Below are 20,746 nucleotides of genomic sequence, written 5' to 3' on the forward strand. Positions count from 1 at the left end.
AGCTGCTCTTCAACATTAAAATGAATGAATGGTTTTCCCCACAGAGTGACAAGGAGAGTGTGTCCGGGGGCCTCGGAGGCTGATTGTATATCACGGTGTCATTTTTGATCTTTTTTAGCTGCTTTCGCCGTCCAGGAGATAAAAAGCATTTATCTTGACCAGAATGAGTGAAAGTACAGTGTGTATCTTTACGTTCCATCACCATGTGGTCTTCTGTGTGCAGAGGATGTACAAAGGCATCGAAAACTCCACCCCCTGGCTGATCCTGGCGGGCTCCGGGGGCGTGGCCGATATCCTGGTCTCACTGATGAACCGGGGCAGCTGGGACGCCGACAGCGTGCACGAGCTGCTGCTGGACACCTTTCCACAGGCTCACCACAGCGCCGATGTCAGCAACTGGATCAAACTGGTGAGTACTGGATCAAACTGGTGAGCAACTGGTGAGCGACTGGATCAAACTGGTGAGCAACTGGATCAAACTGGTGAGCAACTGGTGAGCGACTGAATCAAACTGGTGAGCGACTGGAACTGGATCAAACTGGTGAGCAACTGGTGAGCGACTGGATCAAACTGGTGAGCGACTGGATCAAACTGGTGAGCAACTGGATCAAACTGGTGAGCAACTGGATCAAACTAGTGAGCAACTGGTGAGCAACTGGATCAAACTGGTGAGCAACTGGATCAAACTGGTGAGCAACTGGAACTGGATCAAACTGGTGAGCAACTGGAACTGGATCAAACTGGTGAGCAACTGGAACTGGATCAAACTGGTGAGCAACTGGTGAGCGACTGGATCAAACTGGTGAGCAACTGGATTAAACTGGTGAGCGACTGTCCAATCTGCTCCTAAAGACGTTATTATTTCATTATTTCATTTAATCAAAGGCCGGCTCCAGAGGACGAGATTTCCTGTGACGACCCAAATTATGAATATGAACCATAAACATCATAATTGTGTTCAAACTGCCTTGTTTATCTGTCTCTTTATGTCACATCAACAGTTCTTTCTCGTTCAGAACGTTGCTCACAAACGAGAGGAACGGGATCTATCAGACAATGTTGTTAATAATCATGAACAACCTTTAAAATGTTCTATTTCTTTTCATAATAATATCACACGTTATTCTAACTTAGACGTTCCATCATCAGATTCGTAAGGTCCTGGACAACGGGCACCTCCTCACGGTCCACGACCCCGAGCAGGAGAGCTCCGAGCTGGACACGGTCATCCTCAAGGCTCTGGTCAAAGGTAAAAGCTCAACCATCTCCAGCTCCTCAAACAGTAAAGTACAGAGCTGACTCTGGGGATAGAGCGCCCCCTGCAGCTGGCAAGTACAAAAGAGTCAGGGTTTCTCAGGAGTGTTTTCGGGGTGATGATTTTTCCACCCCAAGACAGCAGGGGGCGATAACGGACACACTGAAACTACATATTTAACTGTAAACAAGGCAAATCTTAAGGTATTTGTACCTTATTTAAGCATATTTTTCAGTGGATACTTTGACTTCACTACATTTGAGAGCAGGTATCTACACAAGAGAAGTATTTCTAATTTGTGGCTTCAAATGTCATTCCCACTACGCAGTATTTGCTCCTACAAGTTTCTACATTTTCTCCTGATCTCTCCGTTTAGCCAAATCGTTCCCACAAATTAAAAAAATGGTAGTTGAACTCTTGTTCACGAGTGAGAGAAGGATGGAGCGTGAGATCGACAGGCGGATCGACTGTTGTGGTGAAGAAGGAGCTGAGTCGAAAGGCAAAGCTCTCTATTTACCGGTCGGTCTACGTTCTGACCTCACCTATGGTCATGAGCTTTGGGTAGTGACCGAAAGAACAAGATCGAGGATACAAGCGGCCGAGGTCGAAATTAGTTTCCTCCGCCGTGTGGCTGGGCGCTCCCTTAGAGATAAGGTGAGGAGCTCGGCCACACGGGGGGAGCTCGGAGTAGAGCCGCTGCTCCTCCAGTTGATGTGGCTCGGGCATCTGTTCCGGAGCCTCCTGGGCCCCTCCCTGGGGAGGTGTTTCAGGCATGTCCCACCGGGAAGAGGCCCCGGGGAAGACCCAGGACACGCTGGAGAGACTATGTCTCTCTGCTGGCCTGGGAACGCCTCGGGATCCCCCCAGAGGAGTTGGAGGAAGTGTCTGGGGAGAGAAGTCTGGGAGTCCCTGGTTAGACTGCTGCCCCCGCGACCCGGCCCCGGATAAAGCGCTAGAAGATGAATGTATGCATGGATGGTTGTTATTAGCAATAAGACGTCTGCATCTACAGAACGTCTTGGCCTGTCATTGTTAGAGCAGCAGAGAAACACTTCACGTCAAACACAGACACGTCCTTCGTCTTAAACTGCTGAGAGTGCGTTTGAAGACAATTATAGCTCTCTGAGGCGCACCACACGCTGACTCTGAAACTACTGTCTTTATTTCCCACGAGTTTAAACGCAGAAAAGTTCTCTAACAAGTGCGGCCCTCGTCCAGCTCTGTCTGAAGAGCTTCAACAAACAGAGTCACAGCACTTCACAAACACGCTTCAACTCATGAAATATGTGGCTGAATTGTGGTCACAAATGAGCAAATTTGTGGAACAATGTTGTCTTGCCCTGCGACGAGTTGGCCACAGGGTGTACCCCGCCTAAGGCCCAAAGTCACCCGCGACCCCTAACGGGAAAAAGCGGTAGAAAATGAATGAAAGAGTTTTGGCTAAATCGATTAAGTATTTGGTTGGAAAAAAATGGTAATTTGGGGCACCAATTAGAAATCCTCTGAAATCCTCTGAAGTACTTGTAGTACTCCACCAATACTACAAGTACTTTTCCCTCCTGTTTGAGACCGCCTCAGACGCTGAGGGATTGTGTTTAGTATATTTATCATTTGAGTTTGCCTCTCAACTTTGAGCAAATACAAACTGCTAAAAAAAATAGAAAATCCAATTAATTTGTTTCTTTTCATTTTCTTGTTTTCCTTCAGTTTTTGAACGTAATAACAGAACGAGCAGAAACAAGACACACACAAAGAGAAACGTCTAAACATGTATGAATAATCCTGAATACAGAATGTAGTCCGGCATAAATCTGACAAGTGAGAATGTATATTTTTACCTCCCGCCAAAAGTATGTGTCAAAAGTATTTATTTATTCATGGCAGGAGTTTCTGAATCAGGTGCGATGCTCATGTCCGTATAGTGCTGTGTTAGTGTTCTGTTCTGTTTCTTTAACAGTTGACGCTTTAATACTTCTCAAATCTGTCTGAAATACTTTTCACTCTAAAAGTGCATATTACTTAGAAAACCTTTACCATGTCATCCTTTGCCTTGAGTGTGATGTTTTTGCTCTTGTATTTGCACGTTTACGCCCCTGCTCGCCCCTGCTCGCCCCTGCTCGCCCCTGCTCGCCCCTGCCCCCCCCTGCCCGCCCCTGCTCGCCCCTGCTCCCCCCTGCTCGCCCCTGCCCCCCCCTGCCCGCCCCTGCCCCCCCCTGCTCCCCCCTGCTCGCCCCTGCCCGCCCCTGCTCGCCCCTGCTCCCCCCTGCTCGCCCCTGCCCCCCCCTGCCCGCCCCTGCCCGCCCCTGCCCCCCCCTGCTCCCCCCTGCTCGCCCGCTCTGGTGTCCAGCCTGTAAGAGCCAGAGTCAGGAGGCGCAGGACTTCCTGGACGAGCTGAAACTGGCTGTGGCCTGGAACAGAGTGGACATCGCCAAGAGCGACATCTTCAACGGGGACGTGGAGTGGAAGGTCAGGGCGTGTTTACGATTACTATAGCAACAGCACAGCAGAGGTCAGGGCACTGTAAAAACTCTACTTGAGTTACGATGATTTCAGTTCAGGAAATATTCACTTCAATTCTGAGTTCAGAGTTTGATCTCTGAAAAATGTCTTTATCCTGAAACTAGAAAAAGAAAATCATAACCAAAATATATTCTTAACCAAACGTGTTGATGTCGTGCGTCCAGAGGTGGAGCGTGATGGAAAATAACATATTTAACATGGACCAACTATAAAAATAATATATAAAAGCAAGTTATAATTGCTCAAGTCTAAATAAATGTTCTGAATTCAAGCTATTTTAATATTTAGTTTGATTAGCGATAAACACGTGTGTGCCCGCTCTGAGCAGATGAACACGTGTGTGCCCGCTCTGAGCAGATGAACACGTGTGTGCCCGCTCTGAGCAGATGAACACGTGTGTGCCCGCTCTGAGCAGATGAACACGTGTGTGCCCGCTCTGAGCAGATGAACACGTGTGTGCCCGCTCTGAGCAGATGAACACGTGTGTGCCCGCTCTGAGCAGATGAACACGTGTGTGCCCGCTCTGAGCAGATGAACACGTGTGTGCCCGCTCTGAGCAGATGAACACGTGTGTGCCCGCTCTGAGCAGATGAACACGTGTGTGCCCGCTCTGAGCAGATGAACACGTGTGTGCCCGCTCTGAGCAGATGAACACGTGTGTGCCCGCTCTGAGCAGATGAACACGTGTGTGCCAGCTCTGAGCAGATGAACACGGGTGTTGCAGGCGTGTGACCTGGAGGAGGTGATGATGGACGCTCTGATCAACGACAAGCCGGACTTTGTGCGTCTCTTTGTGGACAACGGCGTCAACCTGGACGAGTTCCTGACGTACGGACGCCTGCAGGAGCTGTACTGGTCCATCCCCGAGAAGAGCCTGCTGCACAACCTTCTGCTGAAGAAGTACGAGGAGAAGCAGCTCCTCCTGGGGACGGCTCGCACCAAAGGCCCCCCTGGAACGTACCACCCGCCCGACCAGCCCAAGCCCCGCTTCACCCTGCTGGAGGTGGCCAAGGTGCTCAAGGACTTCCTCCACGACTCGTGCAAAGGCTTCTACCAGAAGGTCTCCACTGTGAGTGTCACACTGCGTATATTTTACACGATAGTCTATGACAGGACCATCACGACAGGAGTATTTTAAAGAAAGACATTTATCAGTCGTGCTGTCCATACGTCTGACCCTGGTTCAGTCCAGATCGATGTGTGACACTCTGAGTTCTACACATGAATCCATCTGCAAAGTCTCTCCAGAAAACTGTCGGGAAAAGTTGGGACGTTGAGTGAAGTAATTCAAGGCGAAGCGTCATTTAGTGCCCGCCCACTGTAATCTGTGCTTAACCAATCACAGCAATGACTCATAATGACGTGTCCAAAGCGTTGGATGTAAACAAGTGTCACTTCTGGTTATGACCTGTGTGAAGTTGGCCCCAGAAGTGTCCGATTGCCTCAAAATGGTGTCAAACATGCAGCGTTTGTGAACACAATATCTGTGTGTATCTGTGTATATTTGTGCTGTTTGAGATATTGATCATTGATTGGATTCATTGTGAAGTTGGAAGTTGAACAGAACATCCACAAACGATGACATTATGTGCACGAATGATACACAAACATTTGACACCATTTTGGGGTCCCTCAGGCATTATGGGGGGCCAGCCTCCCACTGTGGCCTATCCATAACCAATGAATGATCAATATCTCATAAATGGAGCTGACCATGTGCACATATGGGATGGGCCGCCTCCTACAGGTCGCTCCATGTTCTGCTCACACGGGACGTACAGAAGTGAACGTGTCGGTAAATGACTTCATAACGCGGGCGTGAAAGGCGTTATTCAGCATTTGTATGTTGTTCTTTCTTGTCGACTCCGCTTCATATTCAGAAACAGAAGCCCACATGGCATTTTCCCGTCAGGACCCGGCTTTACACTAACGGAGACACAAAAATAATGATAGGATTCTGCAGCTGCTGAACTTCTTTAATCTCGAGGGGAGAAAGTTGCTAAATCATATTCTCGCCAAATCCATAAGAAACTGTAATTCAGCTAAAACCGACTCAACCAAAGCTGCAACGCGTACGTCCCCTGGAGCCGCCATCTTAGTTTGGTTGTTTCACTCGCACCTCACGTCATCATTCCCGACAACCTGCTCCCACACGCTCCCACACGCTCAGACCCGCTCCCACACGCTCCCGCGTGCTCAGACCCGCTCCCACACGCTCCCGCGTGCTCAGACCCGCTCCCACACGCTCCCACGTGCTCAGACCCGCTCCCACACGCTCCCACGTGCTCAGACCCGCTCCCACACGCTCCCACGTGCTCAGACCCGCTCCCACACGCTCCCACGTGCTCAGACCCGCTCCCACACGCTCCCACGTGCTCAGACCCGCTCCCACACGCTCCCACGTGCTCAGACCCGCTCCCACACGCTCCCACGTGCTCAGACCCGCTCCCACACGCTCCCACGTGCTCAGACCCGCTCCCACACGCTCCCACGTGCTCAGACCCGCTCCCACACGCTCCCACGTGCTCAGACCCGCTCCCACACGCTCCCACGTGCTCAGACCCGCTCCCACACGCTCCCACGTGCTCAGACCCGCTCCCACACGCTCCCGCGTGCTCAGACCCGCTCCCACACGCTCCCGCGTGCTCAGACCCGCTCCCACACGCTTCCGCGTGCTCAGACCTGCTCCCACAAGCCTACCTGTTCCCACACGCTCCCATAAGCTTCCACACGCTCTCACACGCTTCCACACGCTCCCACACGCTCTCACACGCTTCCACACGCTTCCACATGCTCCCACAAGCTTCCACACGCTTTCACACGCTTCCACACGCTCCCACACGCTCTCACACGCTTCCACACGCTCCCACACGCTCCCACACGCTCTCACACGCTTACACACGCTTCCACATGCTCCCACACGCTCCCACACGCTCTCACACGCTTCCACACGCTCCCACACGCTCCCACACGCTCTCACACGCTTACACACGCTTCCACATGCTCCCACACGCTTCCACACGCTCTCACACGCTTCCACACGCTCCCACACGCTCTCACACGCTTCCACACGCTTCCACATGCTCCCACACGCTTTCACACGCTTCCAAACGCTCCCACACGCTTCCAAACGCTCCCACACGCTTCCAAACGCTCCCACTCGCTCCCACACGCTCTCACACGCTTCCAAACGCTCCCACACGCTTCCAAACGCTCCCACTCGCTCCCACACGCTCCCACACGCTTCCACACGCTCCCACACGCTTCCACACGCTCCCACACGCTTACACACGCTTCCACATGCTCAGACCTGCTCCCACGCGCTCCGACCTGCTCCGAACCGCTCCGACCCACTCCCACACGCTCCAACTCGCTCCGACCCGCTCCGACCTCCTTCCAGAGGCTCCGACACGCTCCCACGCGCTCCGACACGCTTCAACCCGCTGCGACACGCTCCCACGCGCTCAGACCCGCTCCCACACGCTCTGACACGCCCTGCTGCTATGTAATTGGCCCGTTAAACCACTGAAGCCGACTGAAAACCCGATCAGCAGGAAAGAAATCAAATCAATCAATCAAACCTTAACACGCTGCGATTGTCCACCTACATGTTCTTGTTACCATAGCTCCCAGAAAACTCCATGGAGGTGGACTGAAGGAAGTCGTGTTTTCAGGCGTTTGAGTCAACTTTAGACTGCGGCGTGGCCTTGAAACACGAGCTGCACTTTCTAGCTCTGGAACAGGCTCTATCCTTTATAATCAGTGAATACTTAACCCTATGAACAAGCTTTTGTTGACACATCCTGAGTTAAAGAGTTTGCTTCTTAATAGCTATTGTTAGCTTCCTCTTTTTAAACATCGCTGGTTGGGTTCTTTAGGGGGTTTGCTCCTGTGGAACACTTTCACGTCACAAAAGAGGGAATATTTTTCTTTTTCCTCCCACGTTCATAGACTCTGACTGAAATACGATCTGTTGATGTTTTAAATATGTCAATCACGTCATGTTAGTGCTGCCTCGGTGACGACACACAGCATATAACCACCAGTTCTTTTGTCACTCTTTGTGCTTGCTTGTTGCTCTTAAAAATACTTAATGGTCCTACACGATCACAGCTCCTGCATCAGCTCCAGGTCTGTGTCCGTGCTGAGTGACCGCTCTGTGCTGTGTCCAGGAAAAGCCGGCGAAGGGCAGGCTGTTCCACACGCAGAAGAACCTGGCCCTGGAGCTGGAGGTGCGCTCGGAGCACCCCTGGAGGGACCTGTTCCTCTGGGCCGTGCTGCAGAACCGACAGGAGATGGCCAACTTCTTCTGGACCATGGTCAGTCCGCCGGTCGTCCGCACGGAAAGATCAAACACAAAGTGCTTAAAAACACCATGTTCTGTCATTGTTCCCTGATCGAAACACTATTTAGTTCTGTTTCCTCTTTAGTAAATCCTCTGAGCCTCAGAACACACTCCAGATCGGTGCATTTCAACTGTAGTCGACACCAACATTTAGAGGCAAAGCTAGGTTTGTCTCTCTTCTTTTGTAATTCCCTCTGCTGCCAGTAGATGGAGCTCTGACTCAATTCCACATAAGGGAACGCCTCACAGATATAAAGTATGATGTGTTATTTAATACACGCATTATTTTGAGTTCTGAAACATGACATGCCAAACCAGAGGTACAAAAGAGCGCGTTTGAAGTCTAATAAAAACACACATAAAGAGAATAAACAAGCAAAGACAGGTTTTCAAAGTTTTCAGTCGTTTTTTGCGTCAGTTAAAGGACGCCTCTCTACTGCCCTCTGCTGTCCACTTCCACCTGTTCGTGAACACGTCCAGACGAGTCATGATTATAAACTCCAGTTATTTCATTTCCACGCAGTTCAAAATGTCACAGAGATGAACTGAGAGCGACAAAGTGACCCCTAAGCGACCCCTAAGCGACCCCTAAGCGACCCCTAAGCGACCCCTAAGCGACCTCTAAGCTACGCCCAAGCGACCTCTAAGCGACCCCTAAGCGACCTCTAAGCGACCCCTAAGCGACCCCTAAGCGACCCCTAAGCGACCCCTAACAGCCCCTTCAATGCAAACAGACTCACGGACGCCGCGCTCGTGTCGCTCGTGTCGCTCGTCTCCGCTAACCGCCCTTTGTTTTCCTCCTGTCTTCTTGTCGTCTCTCATTCCTCGCTCGCCTTTCTTGAACCTCAGAACCAATTAGTGGCTTCTCCGCCGCCGCCGGCGCCGGCGCCGCCGCCTCCATGTGCATATTTCATACGTCCGACACTTTCTCAAATTATGGAAATTGCACAGTGGCCGGCGCCGCAGATGTTTCCAGCTCTGCATCTGCATGGCTAATGTGACTGTTTGAAGGGGCTGGAGCAGGGGTAGTCGTGACAACGGCGTCGTCACAGTCGATCGGACGGGCGTGTCTATGGGACGGGCGTGGGCGTGTCTATGGGACGGGCGTGTCTATGGGGTGTGACGGGCGAGGAGCCGCTGGACCGCGCTTAGCGTCCTCCGCACAGTCCTACACCAAACCATGTGTATTTTATCATTGACGATGGTACAGTCTTTTATTGTTTATGTCTGTAGTTATAGCAACCGTTGTCGGACTCTGTTTAAGGTCGGATTAAATGTCCCGTGTTTGGTTTCTTTGGCCGGACACATCTTAGCTCCACCATTAGCCGCTGCGTTCCATATATGGAGTTAGCATAGCCGCAAAATAAGCTCCGCCCGGTCTGGTTCCAATTGACTTTATTGTGAAAAATAGGCTCCTCCTTCTTTTTTTACTGCGTCTGGTCAGGCTGGTTCTTCTGTTTATTTAAATGTTCTTTTTAAATGACACATGGGATTTAAAAGAAGAAGTATTATTATTTGTCTTTTTTGTTGTAATGTTGTTGTTGTTATTGTTTGTTTGTTTGTTTGTTTGTTTGTTGACACACATTATGCATTGTTTGTGTTGTGTTTTATAACTTACTATGATGCATCTTTGAAAACATATGTGTATTTTATATCTAAGAGGCAATCCGGCGTCAGGTTTTGTGTTAGCGCTCCCCCGGCTGGCAGCAGAGCAAATACCGTGGGGGGATAAACAAAAGCTAGCTTGCCCCGAACATGCCGCTGCGAGTGTTGAGTCCGGCGATGATTTATTGACTTGAAAACAGCACTGCAGACATTTGAAACTGGGTGTTTTGGTCAGGCGCTCAGGAGGACCTCACGTCACCGAGGACCTTTTCACCACGAGGGGGCGTGGCTCTCAAATATGTTCTGCTGTCGTTTTGAATGTGAGAGTTTGAATTTGCATTTGTGGACTTCTCACCACATGCAACTAGTTAATAACGAGAGTTTAAGTCGATATTAAACATGTTTAATTAACTATTTGTTCATTATGAATTAAGTCTTTGTTATGGCTGAATAAAGCGTAATTATTATGGGCAATTCTAATAAAAATGGCGTTTTGAGAGCCTTTGTGATGGCGCTCTCGTCCCTCATGATGGCGCTCTCGTCCCTCATGATGGCACTCTCGTCCCTCATCATGGCGCTCTCGTCCCTCATGATGGCGCTCTCGTCCCTCATGATGGCGCCCTCGTCTTTCTTGATGGCGCTCTCGTCCCTCATGATGGCGCTCTCGTCCCTCGTGATGGCGCTCTCGTCCCGCGTGATGGCGCTCTCGTCCCTCATGATGGCGCTCTCGTCTTTCGTCATGGCGCTCTCGTTCCTCATGATGGTGCTCTCGTCCCTCACGATGGCGCTCTCGTCCCTCATGATGGCACTCTCGTCCCTCATCATGGCGCTCTCGTCCCTCATGATGGCGCTCTCGTCTTTCGTCATGGCGCTCTCGTCCCTCATGATGGCGCTCTCGTCCCTCCTGATGGCGCTCTCGTCCCTCCTGATGGCGCTCTCGTCCCTCCTGATGGCGCTCTCGTCCCTCATGATGGCGCTCTCGTCCCTCCTGATGGCGCTCTCGTCCCTCCTGATGGCGCTCTCGTCCCTCCTGATGGCGCTCTCGTCCCTCCTGATGGTGCTCTCGTCCCTCATGATGGCGCTCTCGTCCCTCGTGATGGCTCGCTCGTCCCTCATCATGGCGCTCTCGTCCCTCCTGATGGCGCTCTCGTCCCTCATGATGGCGCTCTCGTCCCTCCTGATGGCGCTCTCGTCCCTCCTGATGGCGCTCTCGTCCCTCCTGATGGCGCTCTCGTCCCTCATGATGGCGCTCTCGTCCCTCCTGATGGCGCTCTCGTCCCTCCTGATGGCGCTCTCGTCCCTCCTGATGGCGCTCTCGTCCCTCCTGATGGCGCTCTCGTCCCTCCTGATGGCGCTCTCGTCCCTCCTGATGGCGCTCTCGTCCCTCATGATGGCGCTCTCGTCCCTCGTGATGGCTCGCTCGTCCCTCATCATGGCGCTCTCGTCCCTCCTGATGGCGCTCTCGTCCCTCATGATGGCGCTCTCGTCCCTCCTGATGGCGCTCTCGTCCCTCCTGATGGCGCTCTCGTCCCTCCTGATGGCGCTCTCGTCCCTCATGATGGCGCTCTCGTCCCTCATGATGGCGCCCTCGTCTTTCTTGATGGCGCTCTCGTCCCTCATGATGGCGCTCTCGTCCCTCGTGATGGCGCTCTCGTCCCGCGTGATGGCGCTCTCGTCCCTCATGATGGCGCTCTCGTCTTTCGTCATGGCGCTCTCGTTCCTCATGATGGTGCTCTCGTCCCTCACGATGGCGCTCTCGTCCCTCATGATGGCACTCTCGTCCCTCATCATGGCGCTCTCGTCCCTCATGATGGCGCTCTCGTCTTTCGTCATGGCGCTCTCGTCCCTCCTGATGGCGCTCTCGTCCCTCCTGATGGCGCTCTCGTCCCTCCTGATGGCGCTCTCGTCCCTCATGATGGCGCTCTCGTCCCTCCTGATGGCGCTCTCGTCCCTCCTGATGGCGCTCTCGTCCCTCCTGATGGCGCTCTCGTCCCTCCTGATGGCGCTCTCGTCCCTCATGATGGCGCTCTCGTCCCTCGTGATGGCTCGCTCGTCCCTCATCATGGCGCTCTCGTCCCTCCTGATGGCGCTCTCGTCCCTCATGATGGCGCTCTCGTCCCTCCTGATGGCGCTCTCGTCCCTCCTGATGGCGCTCTCGTCCCTCCTGATGGCGCTCTCGTCCCTCATGATGGCGCTCTCGTCCCTCCTGATGGCGCTCTCGTCCCTCCTGATGGCGCTCTCGTCCCTCCTGATGGCGCTCTCGTCCCTCCTGATGGCGCTCTCGTCCCTCCTGATGGCGCTCTCGTCCCTCCTGATGGCGCTCTCGTCCCTCATGATGGCGCTCTCGTCCCTCGTGATGGCTCGCTCGTCCCTCATCATGGCGCTCTCGTCCCTCCTGATGGCGCTCTCGTCCCTCATGATGGCGCTCTCGTCCCTCCTGATGGCGCTCTCGTCCCTCCTGATGGCGCTCTCGTCCCTCCTGATGGCGCTCTCGTCCCTCATGATGGCGCTCTCGTCCCTCCTGATGGCGCTCTCGTCCCTCCTGATGGCGCTCTCGTCCCTCCTGATGGCGCTCTCGTCCCTCCTGATGGCGCTCTCGTCCCTCATGATGGCGCTCTCGTCCCTCCTGATGGCGCTCTCGTCCCTCCTGATGGCGCTCTCGTCCCTCCTGATGGCGCTCTCGTCCCTCATGATGGCGCTCTCGTCCCTCGTGATGGCTCGCTCGTCCCTCATCATGGCGCTCTCGTCCCTCATGATGGCGCTCTCGTCCCTCCTGATGGCGCTCTCGTCCCTCCTGATGGCGCTCTCGTCCCTCCTGATGGCGCTCTCGTCCCTCATGATGGCGCTCTCGTCCCTCCTGATGGCGCTCTCGTCCCTCCTGATGGCGCTCTCGTCCCTCCTGATGGCGCTCTCGTCCCTCCTGATGGCGCTCTCGTCCCTCGTGATGGCGCTCTCGTCCCTCGTGATGGCTCGCTCGTCCCTCATCATGGCGCTCTCGTCCCTCATGATGGCGCTCTCGTCCCTCCTGATGGCGCTCTCGTCCCTCCTGATGGCGCTCTCGTCCCTCATGATGGCGCTCTCGTCCCTCCTGATGGCGCTCTCGTCCCTCCTGATGGCGCTCTCGTCCCTCCTGATGGCGCTCTCGTCCCTCCTGATGGCGCTCTCGTCCCTCCTGATGGCGCTCTCGTCCCTCCTGATGGCGCTCTCGTCCCTCCTGATGGCGCTCTCGTCCCTCCTGATGGCGCTCTCGTCCCTCATGATGGCGTTCTCGTCCCTCGTGTCCTCCAGGGCCCAGAGGCGGTGGCAGCAGCGTTGGCGGGCTGCAAGATCCTCAAAGAAATGGCGCGCCTGGAGTCTGAGGCGGAGTCTGCGCGGCGGATGAAGGAGAACAAGTACGAGCAGTTTGCCCTCGGTGAGTCTGAAGAGTTCTGCTACTTCAAAATGAAATATTACTAAAGTACGTGATTATTCGTGTTTGTCTTCTAAAGTTACTGTAAATGTCAGACATGTTTGACTCTCGATAAACGAGCGTTTCACTTGAACTGAACTGACTCTGGAAGTTTAACCTGTCGTTTTATTGAGGCTATAATTCCACCAGAAGTTCATCTGTAAAAGCCTCTTAATACTCTTAATACTCTTAAAACTCTTAATACTTTTAATACTCTTAACACTCGTAATACTCTTAATACACATCTAATGACACTTGACCATTCTTTCACGTGCAGTCGCCCTTTTAACTCCATTTTAAACTGGCTTCTTGAGCGCGGCGAGTGGGCATCGTTTTACTCTATTTATGATAAAAGAGATTTAGTGGTAAATTCACATAAAAAAGTCTGTGTTGTCTCTGTGTTATTTTATGATAACAAAGACGACACAGAGTTTAGAGTGAATAAGATAAGATAAACTTAATTTGTCCCACAAAGGGGAAATTCCAGTGCAACACAAAGTAGTTACAGAAGTAAATAATAAAAAACAGATAACTTTTAAAAAACACTAGAAAAGCTCTTATAAAATGTATATACATATATATATATATATATATATATATATATATATATATATTATGTATATTATGTATGTATAAATATATATATATATATATATATATATATATACATATGTGTGCAGATGTGTTCGGAGAGTGCTACTCCAACAGTGAGGACAGAGCGTACGCGCTGCTCATCAGACGGACTCAGTGCTGGAGCAAATCCACCGTTCTGAACCTGGCGACTGAGGCCGACGCCAAGTCCTTCTTCGCCCACGACGGAGTTCAAGTAATAGAGCTTTTAACCACGAGTCGCACGGTTCCCCTCAACAGAACACACAGAACACACAGAACACACAGAACACACACAGAACACACACAGAACACACAGAACACACAGAACACACAGAACACACACAGAACACACACAGAACACACAGAACACACAGAACACACAGAACACACAGAACACACAGAACACACACAGAACACACAGAACACACACAGAACACACACAGAACACACACAGAACACACACAGAACACACAGAACACACACAGAACACACAGAACACACACAGAACACACACAGAACACAGAACACACACAGAACACACACAGAACACAGAACACACACAGAACACACACAGAACACACACAGAACACAGAACACACACAGAACACAGAACACACAGAACACACACAGAGCACACACAGAACACACACAGAACACAGAACACACACAGAACACACACAGAACACACACAGAACACAGAACACACACAGAACACAGAACACACAGAACACACACAGAGCACACACAGAACACACACAGAACACACACAGAACACACACAGAACACACACAGAACACACACAGAACACAGAACACACACAGAACACACACAGAACACACACAGAACACACACAGAACACACACAGAACACACACAGAACACACACAGAACACACACAGAACACACACAGAACACACACAGAACACACACAGAACACACAATCCATGAATGAACAGACGAGTTCTGAGTAAAGTGAGTTCAGTCCTGAACAGAACTGTTATTTGTACTTCAAAAGTTCAAGTATTCAGTTTTAAATATATCAAATGTCCTGCTTAAATATAAAAGCAGTTAAATGCTAAATAATCAGAGCGAGAACGTTTACCAAGGGCCTCGCTCTGTTCCAGTGCATTATATGAATATAAAGAATATAAAGAATATAAAAGTACAGACTAAAGCACTAAACGCTCGTCAGGATGTTGGAGCAGAAAACATGATCTTTCTATAGCAACCATCGTGAATATTGTATTGAGGAAAAAAAAACCATTGGCAGTGTTGGGAAGTAACTAAATACACGGAAAGTACATGTTCAGAATACTGTAGGGCACAGTTTCAGAGTATTCAGAGTACAGTTACTTTACTCAAATCAAAAGAATACATAGAAAGTTAGAGTTCAAAGTGAGAAACATAAAGAACATGTTTCCACAGCTCAAAGCGCTTTACATCAAGGAACGAGTCACACACAGTTTAATTAAGCCTTTTAATCCTGAGCCTTTGTATTTACACCGTGTACTCAATGTACTCTCACTACTGTGAATACAGTACTCGTGTAACTGTCCAATGAAAATACAGATCGATCAGTGAACACTCACACTGTAATGTATATAAAGTATATAAAACCTTTACTCACACTGTAATGTATATAAAGTATATAAAACCTTTACTCACACTGTAATGTATATAAAGTATATAAAACCTTTACTCACACTGTAATGTATATAAAGTATATAAAACCTTTACTCACACTGTAATGTATATAAAGTATATAAAACCTTTACTCACACTGTAATGTATATAAAGTATATAAAACCTTTACTCACACTGTAATGTAATATATATATAAAGTATACAGCATCTGCAGCAACTGAATTAACTTCCACTGCAAAAAAATGAAACAATTACAAGTAAAAGAACTGAATTATATGTCATTATTTTTCATTAAATATGCTTTTTACGTAACATTTTTTAATTCATCATCATTTCTGCACCCTATGTCCCTCATGATGGCGCTCTCGTCCCTCCTGATGGCGCTCTCGTCCCTCATGATGGCGCTCTCGTCCCTCATGATGGCGCTCTCGTCCCTCATGATGGCGCTCTCGTCCCTCATGATGGCGCTCTCGTCCCTCATGATGGCGCTCTCGTCCCTCATGATGGCGCTCTCGTCCCTCCTGATGGCGCTCTCGTCCCTCCTGATGGCGCTCTCGTCCCTCATGATGGCGCTCTCGTCCCTCATGATGGCGCTCTCGTCCCTCCTGATGGCGCTCTCGTCCCTCCTGATGGCGCTCTCGTCCCTCATGATGGCGCTCTCGTCCCTCATGATGGCGCTCTCGTCCCTCCTGATGGCGCTCTCGTCCCTCCTGATGGCGCTCTCGTCCCTCATGATGGCGCTCTCGTCCCTCATGATGGCGCTCTCGTCCCTCCTGATGGCGCTCTCGTCCCTCATGATGGCGCTCTCGTCCCTCCTGATGGCGCTCTCGTCCCTCATCATGGCGCTCTCGTCCCTCATGATGGCGCTCTCGTCCCTCCTGATGGCGCTCTCGTCCCTCATGATGGCGCTCTCGTCCCTCCTGATGGCGCTCTCGTCCCTCATGATGGCGCTCTCGTCCCTCATGATGGCGCTCTCGTCCCTCATGATGGCGCTCTCGTCCCTCCTGATGGCGCTCTCGTCCCTCATGATGGCGCTCTCGTCCCTCATGATGGCGCTCTCGTCCCTCCTGATGGCGCTCTCGTCCCTCCTGATGGCGCTCTCGTCCCTCATGATGGCGCTCTCGTCCCTCATGATGGCGCTCTCGTCCCTCCTGATGGCGCTCTCGTCCCTCATGATGGCGCTCTCGTCCCTCCTGATGGCGCTCTCGTCCCTCATCATGGCGCTCTCGTCCCTCATGATGGCGCTCTCGTCCCTCCTGATGGCGCTCTCGTCCCTCATGATGGCGCTCTCGTCCCTCATCATGGCGCTCTCGTCCCTCATGATGGCGCTCTCGTCCCTCCTGATGGCGCTCTCGTCCCTCATGATGGCGCTCTCGTCCCTCCTGATGGCGCTCTCGTCCCTCATGATGGCGCTCTCGTCCCTCATGATGGCGCTCTCGTCCCTCCTGATGGCGCTCTCGTCCCTCCTGATGGCGCTCTCGTCCCTCATGATGGCGCTCTCGTCCCTCCTGATGGCGCTCTCGTCCCTCATGATGGCGCTCTCGTCCCTCCTGATGGCGCTCTCGTCCCTCATGATGGCGCTCTCGTCCCTCCTGATGGCGCTCTCGTCCCTCATGATGGCGCTCTCGTCCCTCCTGATGGCCTGATGAATATGTTTTATCTTAACGATATTCAGTCGATATGATGTCACTCTAATAGAAATGTGTTAAAACGTGTCTTTAAATGTGTCTTTTTCCTTTTAAACTATGAACATTCTCGATATTATTTAAATGCCAACATATTTCCTCCTCCACGTCATATTGTTCATGGTAAATGATGAATAAACCTGCATAAATACTTTGTCTGTGCAGTACCTTGTTATAAACGGTTATAAAGCCTGCAGCGCCCTCTGGTGGCAAGCGACTTCAGCATCTAATTTGAACAGAAAACAGCTCATTATATTTTGTCTGATTTAATGCATTTGAGTGATTGACAGTTTGTGATTGATAAGACGTTGTGTTATGGACAGAGTTACGCTCCGTTTAGCTTGAATCAAAGCTTAACGTCCTGCTAAACTGCACACGTTTCCTGTCCAGGCTCTGCTGACGAAGATTTGGTGGGGCGCCATGACAACAGACACCTCCATCTCCAAACTGGTGGTGTCCTTCTTCTTCCCGCCGCTCATCTGGACCAACCTCATCAAGTTCAGGTCAGTGCTCATTCTGACAACTTAGTTTTTGTGAAAAACGCATGATACAAATGTGGTCGGCCTTGTCCTTGAAGCGGTCTTGTTTTATTGTAAATCGTTGGAGAGTTTTATCGAGCTTTATCGAGTCTTCCAGGAGTTTTGTCCCATTCTTTTTATGACATATGAGACAAAATAAAGTACAGAACACAGATGTCAGAGCGCTGCACAGATAGTGGATGTCAGATGGCTACAACAATAACCAGTATGTGTTTATTAGGCATCAAAAGGAAACATATTTATAGTGTGATTTACAGTATTGCTACAGAAACCATATTATTTAAACCGCTTTATGCCCTTGAAACAATAACACATAAAACAGCAGCAGACCTTTTTCTAATAAACAGTGTTGTTAAAAACATGGGCCCGGGGCGTGAGCGAGCCAGGCCGTCGCCACCTGGTGGAGAGGATGCCAAATCGCAGTCATCAAAAAACATGCTTTACGACACTATAATAATGTGTGTGTGTGTGTGTGTGTGTGTGTGTGTGTGTGTGTGTGTGTGTGTGTGTGTGTGTGTGTGTGTGGTAGTGATGAGGAGCTGGAGGAGAGCAGCAAGGGTCAGTTTGTGGAGCTGGACAGTCTGGACACAGAGAAGGCGCTGCTCCTGACCGACGACGATGACCCTCTGTGAGTGCATTAACTGACCCCTGAACTAAAGGCGGTTTGCTCTGATTATGATGGTACATGGAAACAGAGGTAGAAGTAAGAAGTAGTAGACTCAAGTAAGAGTAAAAGTATTTGGAGAACTACTGTAGTACTGAATAGTAAGGATTAAACGTGTCGATCTGGTTCCTCGCTCTCACAAACCTTTTGGCACATTGTTAATATTGACATAAAGTCATTTAAAGTTCATACGTGGCGTTAGAAAAGCTTTGTTCAGACGTAAAGTGAATGTGGGGCAGTCCCAGGCACAGCCAATCAGAGAGCTGCTTTGCGCCCTTACTTTGGGCCACAGACATGATACATGATGATACAAAACACAATGTACTCTTTTCTAACTAAACCATTAGGTACCCTCACTTTTACTGTGTGGACATGAAATTCATTTAAAATCTAATTTTTGATGAGTTTCTGTAAAACACATGTTCTTGTATTTCCAAATAATACAGACAAAAAACCCTAATCGTGTCACATCAGAATCAGAAAAGGTTTATTTCCATCGTCGATGAACAGAATTCACAAACACAGCAACTTGTTTTGGTGATTCAACATAAAACAATGATAAAACAACATATATAAAGTCAAAAAGGGAATTAGAGGAAAAACAATGAATGGAAAGAGTAACAAAAACCTTTACTCAAGTAACAGCTGTTATTAACTCTATTACTCAAGGAGTAAAAACAGAAGAAATACTAAACTTAACTAAAGTTATTCAAGTAAAAGTGACTTTCCGCCTCTGCATGAACCTGACACTGAACCCTGAGAAGTATTGAAGTATCACATACTGTGTAACCTCCAGTGATCATAGCTGTGTCCCTGTGTCAGAGACTCGTCCCCCAGGGGCCCGGCAGACCAGTCCTGTGCGTCCGTGTGGTGGCGCTTCTTCCTGCGGCGCTGGAGACGGTTCTGGAGCGCTCCGGTGACCGTCTTCCTGGGGAATGTCATCATGTACTTCGCCTTCCTCATCCTCTTCATGTACGTGCTGCTGCTGGACTTCAGGCCCCCTCCGCCCTATGGCCCCGGGGCCCAAGAGATCATGCTCTACATCTGGGTGTCCACGCTGGTGCTGGAGGAGATACGGCAGGTGAACACGCACCACTTTCTTCAAAATTGACCTGCTATTTCAAGGTCATCATTCGACCAATATATTTTATCAATCAAACAAATAAACAGAAGTCAATATTTGACCTTTGCGTCGTGGTTCTTCCCTCTGTCCATCTCCTGACCTCTCCTGACCTCACACACGAACCCTCTGTCCGTCTCCTGACCTCTCCTGACCTCTCACACGAACCCTCTGTCTGTCTCCTGACCTCTCACACGAACCCTCTGTCTGTCTCCTGACCTCACACGAACCCTCTGTCCGTCTCCTGACCTCACATGAACCCTCTGTCCGGCTCCTGACCTCACATGAACCCTCTGTCCGTCTCCTGACCTCACACGAACCCTCTGTCCGTCTCCTGACCTCACATGAACCCTCTGTCCGTCTCCTGACCTCTCACATGAACCCTCTGTCTGTCTCCTGACCTCACACGAACCCTCTGTCCGTCTCCTGACCTCACACGAACCCTCTGTCCGTCTCCTGACCTCACACGAACCCTCTGTCCGTCTCCTGACCTCACATGAACCCTCTGTCCGTCTCCTGACCTCTCACATGAACCCTCTGTCTGTCTCCTGACCTCACACGAACCCTCTGTCCGTCTCCTGACCTCACATGAACCCTCTGTCCGTCTCCTGACCTCACATAAACCCTCTGTCCGTCTCCTGACCTCACATAAACCCTCTGTCCGGCTCTTGACCTCACATAAACCCTCTGTCCGGCTCCTGACCTCACATGAACCCTCTGTCCGTCTCCTGACCTCACATAAACCCTCTGTCCGGCTCTTGACCTCACATAAACCCTCTGTCCGTCTCCTGACCTCACATAAACCCTCTGTCCGGCTCCTGACCTCACATAAACCCTCTGTCCGGCTCCTGACCTCACATGAACCCTCTGTCCGTCTCCTGACCTCACATAAACCCTCTGTCCGGCTCTTGACCTCACATAAACCCTCTGTCCGTCTCCTGACCTCACATAAACCCTCTGTCCGGCTCCTGACCTCACATAAACCCTCTGTCCGGCTCCTGACCTCACATGAACCCTCTGTCCGGCTCCTGACCTCACATAAACCCTCTGTATCGCCGCTTATTCATTCATACACATTTTTACAGCATCAATTGTGGTTCAAAGTTTGTCTGAGTGAACATCAGGCTCTCACAACCACATGACCACACGGGGGGTGTGGTCGTGTGGTCATATGGTCATTTGGTCATGTGGTCGTGTGGTCATGTGGTCGTGTGGTCATATGGTCGTGTGGTCATGTGGTCGTGTGGTCATGTGGCCGTGTGGTCATGTGGTCGTGTGGTCATATGGTCGTGTGGTCATATGGTCGTGTG

General features: G+C 50.7%; 1 protein-coding gene across 1 annotated transcript in view; it reads left to right on the plus strand.

The window, feature by feature from the left end:
* Nucleotides 1-20,746, plus strand: part of trpm5 (transient receptor potential cation channel, subfamily M, member 5) — a 39,309-nt gene that overhangs the window by 11,325 nt on the left and 7,238 nt on the right. Inside the window, exons 7-16 of the mRNA XM_072465495.1 lie at nucleotides 224-409; nucleotides 1,150-1,249; nucleotides 3,603-3,721; nucleotides 4,500-4,844; nucleotides 7,948-8,094; nucleotides 13,014-13,137; nucleotides 13,854-13,999; nucleotides 17,504-17,616; nucleotides 18,182-18,280; nucleotides 19,139-19,397. Of these exons, the coding sequence (XP_072321596.1) occupies nucleotides 224-409; nucleotides 1,150-1,249; nucleotides 3,603-3,721; nucleotides 4,500-4,844; nucleotides 7,948-8,094; nucleotides 13,014-13,137; nucleotides 13,854-13,999; nucleotides 17,504-17,616; nucleotides 18,182-18,280; nucleotides 19,139-19,397 (1,638 nt within the window). The remainder of the gene's footprint in view (nucleotides 1-223; nucleotides 410-1,149; nucleotides 1,250-3,602; nucleotides 3,722-4,499; nucleotides 4,845-7,947; nucleotides 8,095-13,013; nucleotides 13,138-13,853; nucleotides 14,000-17,503; nucleotides 17,617-18,181; nucleotides 18,281-19,138; nucleotides 19,398-20,746) is intronic.

The sequence above is a fragment of the Eucyclogobius newberryi genome, unplaced genomic scaffold (genome assembly GCF_026437365.1).
Source record: "Eucyclogobius newberryi isolate DKJ021-1_F unplaced genomic scaffold, fEucNew1.0.hap1 SCAF_5, whole genome shotgun sequence".
Taxonomy (NCBI): domain Eukaryota; kingdom Metazoa; phylum Chordata; class Actinopteri; order Gobiiformes; family Gobiidae; genus Eucyclogobius; species Eucyclogobius newberryi.